Below are 16,909 nucleotides of genomic sequence, written 5' to 3' on the forward strand. Positions count from 1 at the left end.
AGTAAACCCATTGTACATAGGTAGATTAGTCACCCTCTTGTAGCAATACCAGATAAACACTGGAAAATATAATATAAGATACAGGTCTAAGATCATGGAACATAGGAGCATAAGGAAAAGCAAGCTGATATGTTTTCAAAACATCTCAAGGAAAGCCCTTCAACGTGTCCTAGAATAGAGAATCACAGAAAGATATGGAGAAGCAAAAAGAAAGATGGCCACATAGTCATACAGCTTTCACATACTGTCAGGGTATCCAGGATGTACACATAAGTATTTAGCACTCACCCAGTGTCAAGCACACTAAAAAGAGATAGCATAGGTGCTGAGGAAACCTCTGCATGGGCGGAGTCCTCGGGTCAGGAAGAAGCTTTCATTGTCAAGGCTTTCAGTGTTGAGATGGCAGTCAGCAGAAATAGAAGAACCCACTAGCTGTACTGCAGAGATTGGAACTGCTACTGTGCTGAGAACCAGTGAGCATAAAGGGACAGAGGACACGGGATGATGCACCTTGGTATTTTCTACTATAGACCATAGAAAAACTTACATTAGGAGATCTTCTTGGAGAAGAGGTCTGGAAAGAGATAGGAGCCAGGGATGAATCTGTAAGACTCAGCCTTTATCCTGGAATTTGAGTCACATAAGCAAGTTTTCAAACCTGAAAATTCTGAGTGTGGGTTCCAATGTGTCATGTAGGCTCGCTGGCCAATGTTGCCCAGCACACTAAGCTTTCTAGTTTATTCTTAATGGAAGAAAGTTGGTGATTTCTTCCCAAAGGCTCAGGATGTGAAAGATGTCAGATTTTTTTTTAAGTTGCAGTATCTTTAAAACATCCTGGCTACACTGGTTTAAAAAAAAACACTCTGGCACTCTGACTGCAATGTGTAGAATAAGGTGGAAACTGGAAAGTCAGTTTTAAATCTATTTTCATAACCACTGATTTTGGCTAGGATTTTGACAATAAGAACAAAGAGTTGAAAACTCCCATATTATTAAATATGATATGGTAGAGAAGTGGAGAAGAAATCAAGAGAAAGTATCAGACTCTGACAAAAGGAATATGGAGGTGCCAGTTGATAAAGTAGCAATCCTTGTCAGGGGTGCAGTGGGTTTAAGAGGAAATCCTAGGTCTACCATGAAAGGAAGAGAGAACGGAAAGTATGTGCAGTCTGAAAAACAATCTTCAAAACTGCCAGATGTCCAAAGAAGGTAATGGGTTGTTAGGAACCTGACAACTTTAGCAAGTTATTAATGCACATACTAATAATGGGGTGGAGTTCTAAAAATATTCTATTCTAAAAAAGTGATGTGTTATGACAGTAAAGGCTAATAATACTTCGCTTCAAACAAAGAATGATGTGGGGAAGTTTGAACCAGGAGATACATTCTCTCATATACTTTCAGTCAGTGTGTGTGTGTGTGTGTGTGTGTGTGTGCCTTTATTTCTTCCTATCTTAAATTCTCTATTATAACATTCTCTTGAGTTCTTCCTTTCACCAAAGTTTATTATTATGACTATCTTATTATTTTGGGGTACTAACGTCTTAGTAGTCTATATGATGAAGCATACAAACAATACTGAAGTTAAAACTTTCCCATGTTGTCACAATTCTATGTTCTTGTAATCCAAATGACCTAATGCTTTTCCCCTATTTGCATAGGTCAAATGCAATTGTCTGAGCTGCAGGAAATTACTGGCTCTCTTGGACAAGCTGTCATCTTAGGAAAAGTTAGTACTATCCTTGGATTCAATATTTCTTCCATGTCTGTCACCAGCCCTATCCCCCAACCAACTGATTCTGGCTGGGTTAAGGTAAGACCACACAACTAGTATAAAATCCTATTTTATCTTTTTAAATGGAAAGATACTGTTAATTTGGTTTTGTCCTGGAATATCTTGTTTTCTCCATCTATGGTAATTGAAAGGTTTGCTGAATATTGTAGTCTGGGTTGACACCTGTGGTCTATTAGAATCTGCGAGACATCTACCCAGGCCCTTCTGGCTTTTAGAGTCTCTGTTGAAAACTCAGCTGTAATTCTGATAGGTCTGCCTTTATATGTTAGTTGGCATTTTTTTTTCTTGTAGCTTTTAATATTATTTCTTTGTTCTGCACATTTAGTGCTTTGATTATTATGTGGTAGGAGGATTTTCTTTTCTGATCCAATCTTTTTGTGTTTTTGTAAGTGTTATGTCTGTTCTTTTTTATTTTTTTATTTTTATTATTTGTTTGTTTGTTTATTTATTTATTTATTTATTTTGATTAGGGAATTTTCCTCCAGTAATTTTGTTGAAGATGATTTCTGGGCCTTTGGACTGGGAATCTTCCTCTTGTTCTATTCCTATTATTCTTAGTGTTTGCCTTTTCATAATGTCCCAAATTTCCTGAATGTCCCAAATTTTGTGTCATGAAGTTTTTAGATTTTACATTTTCTTTGGCTGATGTATTAATTTCTCCTAGCGTATCTTCTACACCTGAGATTTTCTCTTCCATACCTTATATTCTATTGATGATTCTTGTGTCTGTAGTTCCTGTTCTTTTCCCTGGGTTTTTTATCTCCAGGTTTGTCTCAGTTTCTGTTTTCTTTATTGTTTCTGTTTCCATTTTCAATTCTTGGACAGTTTTATTTATTTCCTTCACCTGTTTGTATACTCCTGCATTTCTTTAAGGGGCTTATTCATTTCCTCTTTAAAAGCCTCTATCATCTGTGTAATATTGGATTTAAGGTCCATCTGAGTTAGGATATCCAGAACTTGCTGTAATAGGATGGTGAGGCTCTGGTGGTGCCATATTGCCCTGGCTCTAGTTGATTGTGTTCTTGTGAAGTCCTCTAGCCATCCAGGTTTCCCTGGTGCTGACTAGATGATCCTGATGCCAGCTGGATTCCTTGGGAAGTCAGGGAGATCAGTGGGTCAAACAATGGAGGTATCTCACAAATTACCTACGCTGGCTGTGCACCAGATGGACCCAACTGGCAAAGCATTGGTGGGAGAGAGTTACAAACTGGTTATGCCTGGGTCCTCCACAGGCCTTCCTGGGGAAGCAGGATCTTTTGGGGTTACATAAGGCTCCTTAGGATAGCAGGGTGAGCCCCAAGCCAGATAATGGAGATCAGGGGACCACACGTACAACTCAGCTCTGCTATTTTATCTTATTTTAAATGGTGGGGTTTCTTTAATAATTAAAATACTCTTTATATTCATAACAGAAATTTAGATAGCATGTTTTTCTAGTTCATTTGTATGGGCTAACTAAAATGGTAATAATGTAGCTTAAGAAATAAAAAAAAATGATAGCTGGGGTATGGCTCAATGAGTCAGAGTTCTTACAGTGCAAGCATGTTTCTTAGTTAGGGTTTTTATTGCTGTGATAAAAGACCATGGCAAAAACCAACTTGGAGCTGGGTAATGTGTTATTTCAGCATATGGTTGTAGTCTGTCAGAAAGGGGAGTTGGGTAGGAACTCAAGGCAGAAACCTGGAGGCAGGAACTGAAACAGAGGCTACAGAGGAATGTCATTTACTGGCTTGCTCCTCATGGCGTTCTCAGTATGCTTCCTTAAAAAGTTCAAGGCGATTATCCACAGTGGGCGGAGTAGCTCCCATGTCAATCATTAAATTGAATGAAATTTAAGAATCAGAAAATTCTTAACAGACATTCTTATGGGCCCATATTATGGTGAAATTTTCTCAACTGAGAATCCCTCATCCCAAATGACTCTAGCTTGTGTCAACTTGACATATAACTAACAAATACACAAGGGGACCTGAATTTCGATCTCTGTCATCCACATTAAAAGCTAGGTATGGCCAAAAATACCTGTAGCCCTGGGCTGGACTAAGTGAGGGGACAGGGCGGTTATTATGGCTTATTAACCAGTCTTAAAAACAATTATTTCCAGGTTTAGGGAGAGACCTGGTCCCTAGCAGGTAAGGTAGAAAGTGATAGGGCAGGACATTCTTTTACCCTATATCTTTCATCCTCCATCCTCCTCTGGCCTTTATAGGCACATATGTCTATAGGAATACACATACATACATACATACATACATATATACATACATACACACACACACACTGAGGGGGTTGGCATTGAACATGATTTCTTGCCTTCTAAAATTTAGTTTTTCACATGTATTTTGCTTGGAATATTTTTAATGATTTTGCGGCTTTGATCTAAAGGAAATTTTACAACAATGTTTATTTTACATGTTGAATCTACTGTTTTAAATAAACTATTGCTCTTAGCCTGGCTGAGTTTGCTGTGAAATGCAGCTGCTCCTGGAAAGACCACTTCCTTCCTCTGTCCATGCTAGGTGACTGCCCAGCCAGTTGAAAGGTCTGCATTTCCTGTGCACTACCTGGCCCTTGTGTCTTCACTCTCAGTAGTTACTCAGCCAGTGGCAGCACACCCGGGACAGCCCTTTCCTCAGCAGCCCTCAGTAAAGGCAGTAGATCCTGAGGTGAGTTGTAGCTCCCCTTGTCTTTGAGTGAAGGGCTTTGGCTCTCTGGCAGCTTGAATGTGGAAGTTGAACCAATACCTGTGGATAGCCTCTTCTATTTTCCCAAATGGTTCCTTAAAATGAATGTGCTTTTCTGTCCATGTTCAAGACCTCTTTCTGTGAGGTCAGGATCTTGTATAGATTTTAACTTTGTAATAGACATTTAAAAATAGTTTATCTCTTTTGAGGAGCTAGGTCAGGACATTTATTATAATTCTCCACTGCTTTTTTTTTTCTTGAGGGTAACTGTGTATCAGTTGGAATTACATCACTTACTTTGAAGGCTCTCCTAAAGGACTCCAATAACAATCAAGTTGGTGGCCTTAGTGGAAATACAACAATCCCATTTAGCACCTGTTGGGCCAACTATACAGACCTCACTCTTCACAGAACAGGTAAATGGACCATTTTAGATCCTCATATATCTCTATGGTAAAGAGACCTGCATTTTCTTTGAGTGGACAAAATAAATTCTTTGGTCAATAAGTTGTAATAATCAGAATGCTATAGTCTGCTTTTTCTGAATACAGTCTCCCTTATAAAATACAGTTAATATATAAAAATAAATGAAAATAATGGTTATTTATTTATTTATTTATTTTACCAAAGAAAAATAACCTTTTATTTTGTTACTATAACTCTTCTGATTCCATTTGCATAATTACTTTTTTTAAAGATTTATTTATTTATTTATTTATTTATTTATTTATTTATTTAATGTATATGAGTACACCATTGCCCTCCCCAGACACCAGAACTGGGTATCAGATCCCATTACAGTGGTTGTGAGCCACCATGTGGTCTCTGGGAATTGAACTCAGGACCTCTGAAAGAGTAGTCGGTGCTCTTAACCACTGAGCCATCTCTCCAGCCTCATTTGTGTAATTATTAATTGACACATATGAATCCCTTAAATGTTGGGCTTTCTTCTTTTTTCCCCATTAATTCATTTATTTATTCACTTTACATTCCAATCACAGCCCCCTCCCTCCTCTTCTCCCAGTCCCAGGCCAAGATCTCTTTCCCTATTCCCTGCTTCCCTTCTCCTCAGAGAATATGATCCCCTCCATCCTCATACCAAACCATTTTGGCACACGTTAAGTTTAATTAGGACTAGGCACATCTACTTCAGTGAAACCATACAAGGGACACTAGCTAGGGTAAAGGGGTCCAAAGACAGGCAACAGAGTCCAAGTCAAAGACAGCCCCTACTCCAACCGATAGAGAACTCATAAGAAGACCAAGCTTCAATTTCTGGGGGCCCCCATGGGGAGTCAAGTTAGTTGGCTCTGTAGGGTTTCTTTTGGTGTTCTTGATCTCTATGGCTCAAGATGTGCAATGATAAAGATGGAGCAGAGCTTAAAGGAATAGCCAACCAATGACTGGCCCAACTCAATGTCCACCGCATAGGAGATAGCCAACCCTTGACACTATTAATGAGACTCTTTATGGTTACAAACTGAAGCCTAGACAGAGAGGCTTCATGCATCAGCTGATGGAAACAGATGCTGAGAAATTTAAACATAATTTGAGATCGTATATAAAAAACGCATCATGATTTATATTCTCCTCTTGTCTGTTATTGCTCCATATTTTCTCAGTAAATGTGTTACATTTAATAACAAAAATTAATATGTGCCCTTTTTATTTAAGAGGAAGTATACTTGTGGTGCTTAAATAATCTATTTCAGGGATTCAGAGCTGAGCTGGGAAGTTGGCTGTGGACTTTCTGCAAGCTAAGGAAAAGGAGAAAATATATACATAGGTTGCCTTGAGTTCCATAAACTAGTTGCTGTTTCGTGTTGCTACAATAAACACCACTACCAATGGCAATGTAGGGGAGGAAAAGTTCCTTTTTAGCTTACATGCCTAGATAATAATCTCTTAGGAAAGTCCAGGCAAGAGCTTAAATCAGGAACCTGGCACAGAAGTCATGGAGGATGCCTTCCTTTACTTACTTACTTACTTACTTACTTACTTACTTACTGTCTACTTGCTCTGGTAGCTTTTCACACATCCCAGATTCACCTGCCTAGGGAGAAAACTGCATCCCAGGCCTGTGGTTAGATGCAGACTTAAGTTCTGAGGACTTCTTAATTCCTCTCTGCACTCAAACTCCGCCTCTTGACTCCATTTACAAACATACTTTATTAGAAATTAGTCACGAATTTGAGGCCAATAAAAACTAAATGGGAACTGATCCAGAACAGAGAAGTCAACCACTACAATGGTTTTCACCCTAGGAAAAAATTATAAAATTGAGTTTGTCCTGGATAATGCTGTCCGTGTGGAATCTAGACCCTTCAGCCTGTCAGCCCAGACTGTCCCTGGTGGCAGCGGAAGTAGCACCAGCAGTGGCAGCAGCAGCAGTGGACACAGCAAAGCACCCTCTGTGGGTACACCTGTCCAGACACTGGCTGTCGTAACAGGGTGTCTTGTAGGAAGACTACTGCTCTTGGAAGTATTTATGGCTGCAGTTTTCATTTTGAACACAACCATAGGTAAGCACAGTTGCTATTCATTTCATATGTAACCTGTATCTCCAGGGTCACAAAGAACAAACAGCAAGTATTTCCTGAGCAAAAGCTCTTTGCACAGCCGTTGGGTCTGGCACCACTGGAGGTGCAAAGAGAAGTCCAAACTCAATGGCAGACAAGATAACTCTATGAAAATGATATTGACATTATGTGTTGGAATCCAAGAGTTGGGGGGTAAAGAGATGAAGGTAATCACAGAACTCTTCAAATGTTACAAAGGCCCAAGGAAACTTGAACTGGCTTATGCAACTAACTAGTTAACTAAGAGATCCAGCAGTGGTCTGGTTTCTGCCACAGCAGAGTCAAGGACTCAGGTGATGTTTCTCTACCTCTTGGCTCTGTTCTACTTAGCGGTAACTTCACTGCTAGGCTAGCTCTTCTTCCTAATCTTTGTGGCTAAGTCCCGACACCCCTATATTTATGGTATACAATCCAGCAACCAATTAATGAATAACACAGACACGCTCCTCAACAGATCCTGCAGCTTAATACCACAGCCAAGTCACTGAGCTGGATTGAGACACATGCTTATCTGTGAACTGCCACAGGGCTCTAATTGGCTTGGCTTGAGTAACATCAAGGTATGACTTGCTGAGAATGATGCTAGGAGCAGATGTGACAGGTAGACAGATAGTGAATTGGAAGGGATTAAAAGAAAGTGAAGTCTTTCTGATCTACAATGATTCTAAATGGTGTTGAATGTCACTCATAAGCAGCATGTGAAGCCTGGGAGTATTGCATAAAATGTCTACAATTTATACAGAGAGAGAAAATTAGGAGCAAAGAGAGTGGGTGTAGGAAAGGATCTATTTTCATCTAAATGTATTCAGCGCTGAGTCCTCATATACCACCTGCCCACGCCTACCTCTTCTCAGCTAATGATAGCATGCTTTCCTGACCCCTCTGGTTCGTACTTAGACTTCGTTTTTTTTTTTTTCTCCCTTTAACTCTACATCCATCATGAGTTGTTCACCATCTTCATCAGACCACAATGCCTCGTATCTTTTCATGTTCAAAGTCTTCTCGCTGTATTCTCTTCATGAAAAGCTCTCCTCACTCACTGCATTAGCTTCTAAAACCATTCCTCAAGAACTCACTCACTTTTACCCTCTGAATTATCATTAGATTGCACTTTTTAAAGCACAAGAACATACGGTGATAACAGTCTTGGCTTTCAGACCCGGAATAAGCAGCTGACATGCCTATTTAACATATCAAAGCAGAGCTGGCCTCCAGGTTCTCCCAGCATCCCTCAGTCCCTACCTGTGACAGTGCAAGGCTGGCACACCCAACTCTGAACTTTCCAACCCAGGGACTAGTCTTTCCCTCCCTCAGAGGCCTCCCTGTATAATTCAGACATTTTGGCCTTTCTTTCCTTCCTTCCTTTCTTTCTTTCTTTCTTTCTTTCTTTCTTTCTTTCTTTCTCTCTCTCTCTCTCTCTCTCTCTCTCTCTCTTTCTTTCTTTCTTTCTGGATTTTTCTCCATGCCTACTCCACTCTGTTTCTCTGCCTGCATGGCCTCTTTACATGATGTCCCGTGATGTCACTGAACCCACCTGAGAGTTACCAGCAAATAAATCTGCCTTTTTACTCCCAATTTGACCTAAATTGGCTTATTTTGTTGGCAGAGAAAACCTATTAAACAATGACTGCCAAGCCTCACTGTATACAAACTGCAATCAAGACCAAAGACTAAGAAACAGTTTTAAAGACTGGTTTCATAGTATTCTAAATTCCAAGGCTGGCAACTCTATAGCTCAGTGCTAAACTTATTAAACATGTGTACTGAAAATAAGCAATCCATAAGTAAATTCAGTCAGTCAACTCCACATACTCTCTCCATCTAGACAATGTTCTTCTACTTCTCAAGTGCTCCTACCTCTTTCAGCATTCTCTGGGGTTGACTCAAAATCTGCTTCCTGAGTCTTCCCTTTTCCTTCCCATTCTGTGTAACATTTTCCCCAATTCCTTGATCTCGTCAATCCCATAATTACAAGAGACTTTTATGCGCTTCTGTTGACTTCACATTCAAAATATATATTTCATTAAACTTTAAGCAGCTAGAACAGTGGATACTTTATGTAGTATGGGTGGGAAAAATACACTTGAATTGACATTAACTCTTCAAAGGAGAGTAAGCACTCAGCTCTGACTTAGAATGGAAATGTTAATTAGTCAGGGGCTTAGAGGGTTGGCAGATATAAATCAGTTTATGATTGATGTAAAAGATGAAAACTTTCTATTGGGTCAGATTAATGAAGAGAAGGCATCACATAAGTATATATTACTAATAAAATAGTATATATTAATAATAAACATACTAATATAATAGTAATTACTAATAGTAATAATAGTATATATTACTAATAAAACTGAAGAGAAGCTGAAGCGGGGCAGTAATTAAGACTACTGAAATATTCAAATAAAAATGTCAAGATTGGATTTTGTAAAGGAAGCCAGGATGAGCAGTCACTGTGATGCTGCTTCTAGGAAAAGGAGAGACTGAAACAACTCCTGGGTTATGAGGGAGAGTCCTTGCATGGATTACCTGCTAGTGGCAGACACCACTATGGTCTTCTCACAGCTGAATACATAGTCAAAAAAAAAGAGAAGAAAGTGGGGCTGAAACTGAGGGATCATAGGTGTGTCTAGGTAAACAACAACAGGCAAGTTGCACAACTCGGGTTTAGGTCTGATGCTGTATCTCCAGAATTTTAATACAAGAACAGATTTTTTTTCAAAAATTTTTAATAGTTAAAAAGAAATACAACTTATAAGTACATTGGTTAAGAACATTTTTTGACTGGTAATTAAACGGTTTGATTTTCAATTATCTTTCAAAGTCATCCTGGCTGTCCATAACAATTTTTGATATTTTGCCAGTTTAAAAAAAAATTCTGTTTTCAATTAGCTTATATAGTCATTGAGTCTTTTCTATGACTTTTTCAAAAAAAAAAGTCAATGACTTCCACTTTGCTATTAAATAAACATTTATAATTAACATAAAAATTTAATTCCCATAATGCATTGCAAAACTAGGTTTTTATGACTTTTCATTGTGAGATAGGAGAGACAGAGAGAGAGAGAAGAGACAGAGGGAGAGAGACAGGGAGGGAGAGAGGTATGGAGGGAGAGAGAGATGTGAGAGAGAGTGTAGAGGAGTGGAGGCTGGCCATGAACATGTTGAGAGAGGAGGAGGGGAATGGGGAGAAGGGACTGAGGGGGAAGAGGGTAAGAGCAAGAGAGCAAAAGATTAAGAGAGTGAGGAGGGAGCAAGCAGCCCCTTTTATAGTGAGTCAGGCATATCTGGCTGTTGCCAAGTAACTGTGGGGCGGAGCCCTAGAATAAATGCCAATATCTACAAAGACCATAAAAACATGTATATATATCATAACTCTATATGCATTTACACCAAAAAGTATTATTGATTTTAATGAAAAATTTGTAAATTTTGAAGTAATTGTATATATACTTTTACCTTATTAGCCAAACCATGAAATATTTTAAGGCTTAAAATTAATAACACATATTTTAACATATACTATATGTTATTACTCCTCTTTATAAAAATGTCTGATTGTCATTTTTCAGGAAGCAACTGAAGTGCCCTACTGAAGAACAGGCTGAAAAAAAAAACCTGGAATACTGATTATGCATCAGCTACTTGGCTGCCCAACAGGAAAAAGCCTATAGAATTTTCAAGGAAATATTGCTAAAGTATTTTTGTAATATTTGACATGTAATCATTACACTTAGTCAAAAACTTCAAGTTTTTACCAAATATAAAGTTTTTTGTCAATTCCTCATACTTGTATGTTCTTATTTCATTAGAAATTACAGAAGTCTCAAATGTGGCAGCTGATATTCCACCTCCAGGATGCATCAAAGCAAAGAATCCTTTAAGGAGTTGAAGGAAAGGGCTCCTTAACTGATGCTAAGCCTTTAATCCTAGTGTTAAGGAGTCAGAGGCAGAACATCACAGCTGACTCCAAGGCACACTGAGCTACACAGTGAAACTGTCTCAAATACAAAACAGGCAACCAAAAAGCCATCAAAATAATCAACCTTTTCTTCTGTTCTGGATGCTTCACGAAGCTCTAGTTTCTAGCAGGCTAAGCCATTGAACTTTCTAGAAGTCTTGGTGGCAAGATTGTACTAGATCTTCATCAGATTGAATGCCTGCCTTTCAGAATGCCTGCAGGTATTCTAGGAATTCCAGAAAGAAGACGAGTTTTCTTAGGGTCTCTAAATTGAGCTATTCAAACATGCCTAAACTTAGTTTCAACTTAGCCCTCGTTCCCATTCAAAAAGGTCTCTACTGAATGTGTGCTGACTCTAGAGATGAACTGAACAATCACAACAACAACACCTTATTTTCCAAGGTGATAAATTAGAGGATGCAGAAACCCACAGATTAATAAAGTTACCCAAAAGCTCTCATACTGTTGAAATGTAACTTTTACTCAGGAAACTTTGAAGGGAATCATCAACTTGGTATAACGAGCAATAGTGACATGGTGGCCATATTTCTGGCCGGTCCACATGGAGCTTTCCCATTTGGGACAATTGATAGAATTCCACAAAACCCAAGCATTTGTCTCCTGTGCACCATCTCCTGCATACCATCTCTTCTGAACTGTCTCCCAGTGTCTTCACCCTCTGATTCCTATTAGACATCCTCAAAAGTGAAAGAGAAGAGAGACAAGGCTGGGGAAAGAGGCATCCTTCTGTCAGTGTAACTGAGGAAATGTGAGATGTACCTTTAACCAGATATAGAAACATAATAAAATGTGACTAAGACAAAGTAAGTTCAAAGGGAGATCCCCACACAAATACGTAACATATTTCAAAGTAGCCTAAAAGCCTAAAGATTAAAGGAAGATTTTTTTTTGGTTGTTTGTTTTTCAAGAGCAGATCTTTTGAAATGGCTGAAGCCACGTTTCAAAACAGAAAGGGTAAGGAGATAAGCTTCTAATTCCAAGCCAAGAGGAAAGGACTTACATTTGGCTCATGGAAAATTTAATGTGTTCCTGAAGTTCAGTGTATGCAGTGGAAGAGGATGTGGACCAAAGATGAATGGCTGTAGCAGGTTTTAGTAGTGAAGGGCAGAACTCACTCAGTATGTCTTATAGATGCACAGAGATGAGCTATAAGTCTCTCTCTGTCTCTCTGTCTCTGTCTCTCTCTGTCTCTCTCTGTCTCTCTGTCTCTATCTCTGTATCTCTCTGTCTCTCTGTCTCTGTCTCTCTCTGTCTCTCTGTCTCTCTCTATCTCTGTCTCTCTCTTTCTCTCTCTGTGTGTGTGTGTGTGTGTGTCTGTCTGTCTGTCTGTCTGTCTGTCTCTTTCTTTCTGTCTCTCTCTCTCTCTCTTCTTGCCCTCCCCCTCCCCTTCTCTCTTTGAGAGAGAGAGGTTGGTTGGGGAGAGAGTCCAACAGTGAGAAACATTGTCTAGGAAGGTTGCCTAAAAGGGCACAGGAAGGGAAGCAGGGATGCAGGGAGCAACCCATGGAGACTAAAAGCAACAGAAAAAGCTCAAGCCAATGGCTGGAATAGAACTAGTCATAACTTTATGGGGACCATAGGTAAGGGAGACCCTGACAAGAAAGTTTAGAGAAGACACATGAAAGCGCTGCGACAAACACTTGCTGTGTCAGAGTACAGCTGACACTTGGGGAACTGGGGAACTGAGAACTTCAGCTACTTCCCTGACAGCTGGTGAAACATCTGATTAAGATGGGGTTGAGGAGGCAAAGCACTGGTATCCGTGCTGAGACTTAAGGTCGGGCTTTCTAAGGCAAGTCCCATTTACTTCCCATTTTATGGTGCTTCTTTTCTGTTACAAAATATAATTCCTAGATTTGTAAATTACCAACTCTAGAAAAAAACAATAAATAAATAAAAGTCACAAAATTGGCACCATACATAAATATGTAGATCTTTTCCCACCTAAGTTATAATTTAACCCACTCAAATTTTCTATCAGTTTTTTTGTGGTAGGCATTTAATGCAGAGGTTTTATAATGTGATGCTTGGCAGTAAAGAAGACTTCTAAAACCTGTCTTCTTTGCCACAGACCTGTTAAGAAGCTACTGATTTAGTTGTTGTAGGCTTTTGCGTGTTTGTTTTTTAAGAACTTTCTAGAACTGTCATACTATAATCCCATAGTAGATTATAAAACCACAAGTTAATAACTACTTTTTAAATATTTCCCCAGTTGTAAGGAATCCATAGGCAGTACAGCTTCGTATATCTTCATTCATACAGTAGTTCCATTTTCTTTTAAATTCCTTGCTTGTAAATATTTGTTCTAACATTTTTGATTTAGAAACTGATATTTTAATTTTTAAAATAATTTTGCATATAAGAATGGGCTATTTTATTCAATTGTCGAAAAGAAAAATTATTCTTTTTTGTGTGTGAGAATATATGCCTATGACGAAGATGAGGGAGGGTGTGTGTGTGTGTGTGTGGTATGTGTGTGTACACCCGTGCATGTATGAGTGCTATGGGTTTCCATTCTTGCTTATTATTTATACTTGAAAGAGCAGCCAAAGAATACAATTTCTGTTTCAAAGCAGGTCACTGTAACTCTGATCTTGCCCAACATCATTTGGCTTGTTTGAGAGTTAAGATTCTATCCCTACCTCCATTTCAAAAATGGTCCTGTCCTGTTGTTTAAGAGGAAACAATACTACAAAGGAAATAATGAGACAGTCTCTATGGGCATGCGGGGCTGGTTTTCCTAGGTAGTCTGTTGGTATTAGATACAAAATGAAATTGACAAAAAAACCAGAAACAACAAAACAAAACAAAAAAACATACAAACAAAAAACCCAACAAACAACCAAACAAAAGAAATTTAAACAACAACAACAACAAAACTGTAAAGAAACCAGGCTCAGAGAGCTTCTAGGTAGTTAAACTTACAGAAGTCCCTGGATGATACAGCCCTAAAGTGAACATAGAAGCTTTCTTTACATTCTCAGACCTCAGCTCTTCCATTTGTGTCTCTTATAATACCCCTTATAATACAGGTATGTGTATGTATCCCTAAATTCTGTGAGCTACAGTCAAATGAATGAAGGGGTTGTGGTGACTCATAGTCAAACAGAAACATAGATAAGACAATCTGAAGGCTGGTGTGTATCCCTGACAGATAAAAATAAAAGGAACAGTTTGGCAACTGAGTCTTTACCCTGAGACCTGATACTATCTCCAGGCAGAGAATGTCAGAATTGAGTTAAGTTCTGAGCCCCGCTGGTGTCTGCTGCAGAACTGATTACTGACTTAGTGTTTAGAGAAACAAAAACTCTACACATATAGTGTAGAAAGTGATCTATGTTGTGAGCATATAATCTAACTGAGTCTCAATTTGTTGTTTCATACTAAGCACTGTTCTGTCTAAGATCTGAAAAAAATGGTAATATTCTCATCATGGTCTATGCAATGGTCAGGGAATGGAAAGCAAGAGTGTCTGCCTGCATTTTCTATGTCTAACTAAAATATTTATATTTTGTGATATTGTGTCTGATCTTTCTAAAAAGTTTCTTTGTCTGGTCTCTGTAATGATATGTACATGGCTTATCTTGTTCTGTCTTCATCACCTTTCCTAGAACTGGAATAAAATATCCTGATAAAAGCAGCTTAAGGAAGGTAAGGATTTTTATGGGTTTGTTTCCTCACAGTTCAGGGATATAGACCCTCACACTGAGAAACCAAGACAGCAGGGATTCAAAGAAGCTGGTCATACTGTATCCACAAAAAAAGCGAGAAGAACAAACAAAGAGTAATACTCAGCTTGCTTTCTCTATCTATAAACTTGGGATCTCCAGCATCAAGAATAGGCCTGCCTACAGTTATAACGGGTCTTCTACACCCAGTGAATTGGCTAAGTAGGTAATGCCAGGGTTCAATCTTTAGGACCTCTGTGGTAAAAGGAGAGAATCTGCTCTTGCAAGTTTGTCCTCTGATCTCTATACTTTCAAGTAGCCTGCATATACCTATATATACACATACACAAATACGCACACACACAAATACATGTGTGTATACACACTAAATAAATACATACATACATAAATTTTTGGTTTTTTTTAAAGATGGGTCTCCCCACATCAATTATTATTATAATCAATATTATCTCCCCACAGGCTTACACTGAGGCTAACATAACTTAGATAACCATGCAGAGGTTTGCCAAAAGAACTGCCTCATAGGTGATTCTGGAGTTGGAGAGATTGGCAATTAACAATGATCACCACGCCTCTCCTTTTTATGCTTGCTTTGGGAGAAGATTGTCATATGAAGCCCAGTGGCTGGCCTCAAACTCAAGATCCCACTGCCCTATTTCCAAAACTTTCTGGTGGACTATGAAAATATACCACCATGCTGAGTATCTCCTTTTTATCCTCCAAAATATCATCTAAATTATCTCAACTAATCATAACAATGAAATGACGACTGACCATATGCTTATTAAATGCCAGGCCCAATGCTGAATGACTCTTAAGATAACCCTATAAGGTTGCCATCTCTTGCTTAGAAAGCTTAAGAAAACATGCAGGCATTCACAGTGCTCCTAGTGGTAATCTGAACTTGAAATCCTGGCAGTCTAATTTTCAGGCCCAGCCTCGCTTCTGACATTTAATTTTCTCTCACCTTTCTTTGTCTCCCTGTGAAGTTTTTATTAAAACATGTTTCTATCAAAATTACTGATCAATATGGATTTTTAACGTCTCATCTCTATGTTTTCAACAAAGGTTTTAACTGTTTTGGTGCCAAGTGTCCATGCATTACTTGAGGACTGATGAAATCACACATGTCATCCATAAACAGATGCCACCAGCCTGTGGACTTTCAGTAAATAACAGCCCATCCTTTCTATAATTGTTGCTCATATCAGGCCACGCCTGGATTCAATAAACTATTAGGCTTCTTGTTACTCTGGTCCATGCATAACATGGACGAGACACTGTGTAAGTGATAATTATTAGATGGGGTGCTTGCCAACCTAGAACAAAGACTAGTTGTGTTTTATGAAAGAAAGAAAGAAAGAAAGAAAGAAAGAAAGAAAGAAAGAAAGAAAGAAAGAAAGAAAGGAAGAAAGAAAGGAAGGAAGGAAGGAAAGAAAGAGAAGCCAGGGATATGTTTGGTAGAGGTAAGGTATGGTGCAGGGGCAGAGATGGGGGAAGGGACTATCTCTGCTGGCCTATGCTGAGGCATCCCTTCCCCCTGACATACCAGCTTCAGGATGAGTATAGTATAGAACAGGGTTTATTTAGGGCATGGGGAGGGGAGGAGAGGGGATAGTAGAGACAGAGAAAAGCAGAGAGAGAGTCAGAGAGAGAGACAGACAGACAGACAGACAGACAGAGAGACAGAGAGACAGAAAGAGAGACAGAGAGAGTAGGGACTGGCCATGAACAAGTGGGGATGGGACAGAAATGGGGAGAGAAGGGACAGGGAGAGGGAAGAGGGTAAGAGCAAGAGAATAAGGGAGTGTGGAGGGGACAGCCCCTTTCATAGTGAGTCAGGCATACCTGGCTGTTGCCAGGTAAGTGGGGTGTGGAGCCTAGAAGAAATGCTAACACTAATCCTCATCTTTCTCTGTAATGAAGAGTTTCTAAGTCTTTTGTAATACATTATAGAAACAGAAATTGTAAGACTTTTGAGTCTTTTCAGGTTTAAATTTAAGATTAAAAGAATCCCACTGTCCCAGGACACATTATCCCAGGAGAGGCACATTCCTTAGTCAGAGGACACTTACTGGATTAACATTCAGAAGAGAAAGGGAGAGTCTGATTAAGGTTCCTCAGACCACAGGAAAGAGAACCCACCTTCAGGTAGGGAAGGCCCAGAGCATAGAGACACATTC

At 39.1% G+C, this 16,909-nt stretch overlaps 1 protein-coding gene across 1 annotated transcript in view; it reads left to right on the forward strand.

Annotated features, from left to right (window-relative positions):
- The window catches only part of Pkhd1l1 (PKHD1 like 1), a 145,718-nt gene extending 134,876 nt beyond the window's left edge, over positions 1-10,842 (forward strand). Inside the window, exons 76-80 of the mRNA XM_076912207.1 lie at positions 1,662-1,813; positions 4,315-4,461; positions 4,742-4,895; positions 6,744-7,001; positions 10,628-10,842. Coding sequence (XP_076768322.1) covers positions 1,662-1,813; positions 4,315-4,461; positions 4,742-4,895; positions 6,744-7,001; positions 10,628-10,638 — 722 coding nt within the window. The 3' untranslated portion in view covers positions 10,639-10,842. The remainder of the gene's footprint in view (positions 1-1,661; positions 1,814-4,314; positions 4,462-4,741; positions 4,896-6,743; positions 7,002-10,627) is intronic.
- The last annotated feature ends 6,067 nt before the right edge of the window (positions 10,843-16,909 follow it).

This window comes from Arvicanthis niloticus, chromosome 13 (genome assembly GCF_011762505.2).
Source record: "Arvicanthis niloticus isolate mArvNil1 chromosome 13, mArvNil1.pat.X, whole genome shotgun sequence".
Lineage (NCBI taxonomy): Eukaryota > Metazoa > Chordata > Mammalia > Rodentia > Muridae > Arvicanthis > Arvicanthis niloticus.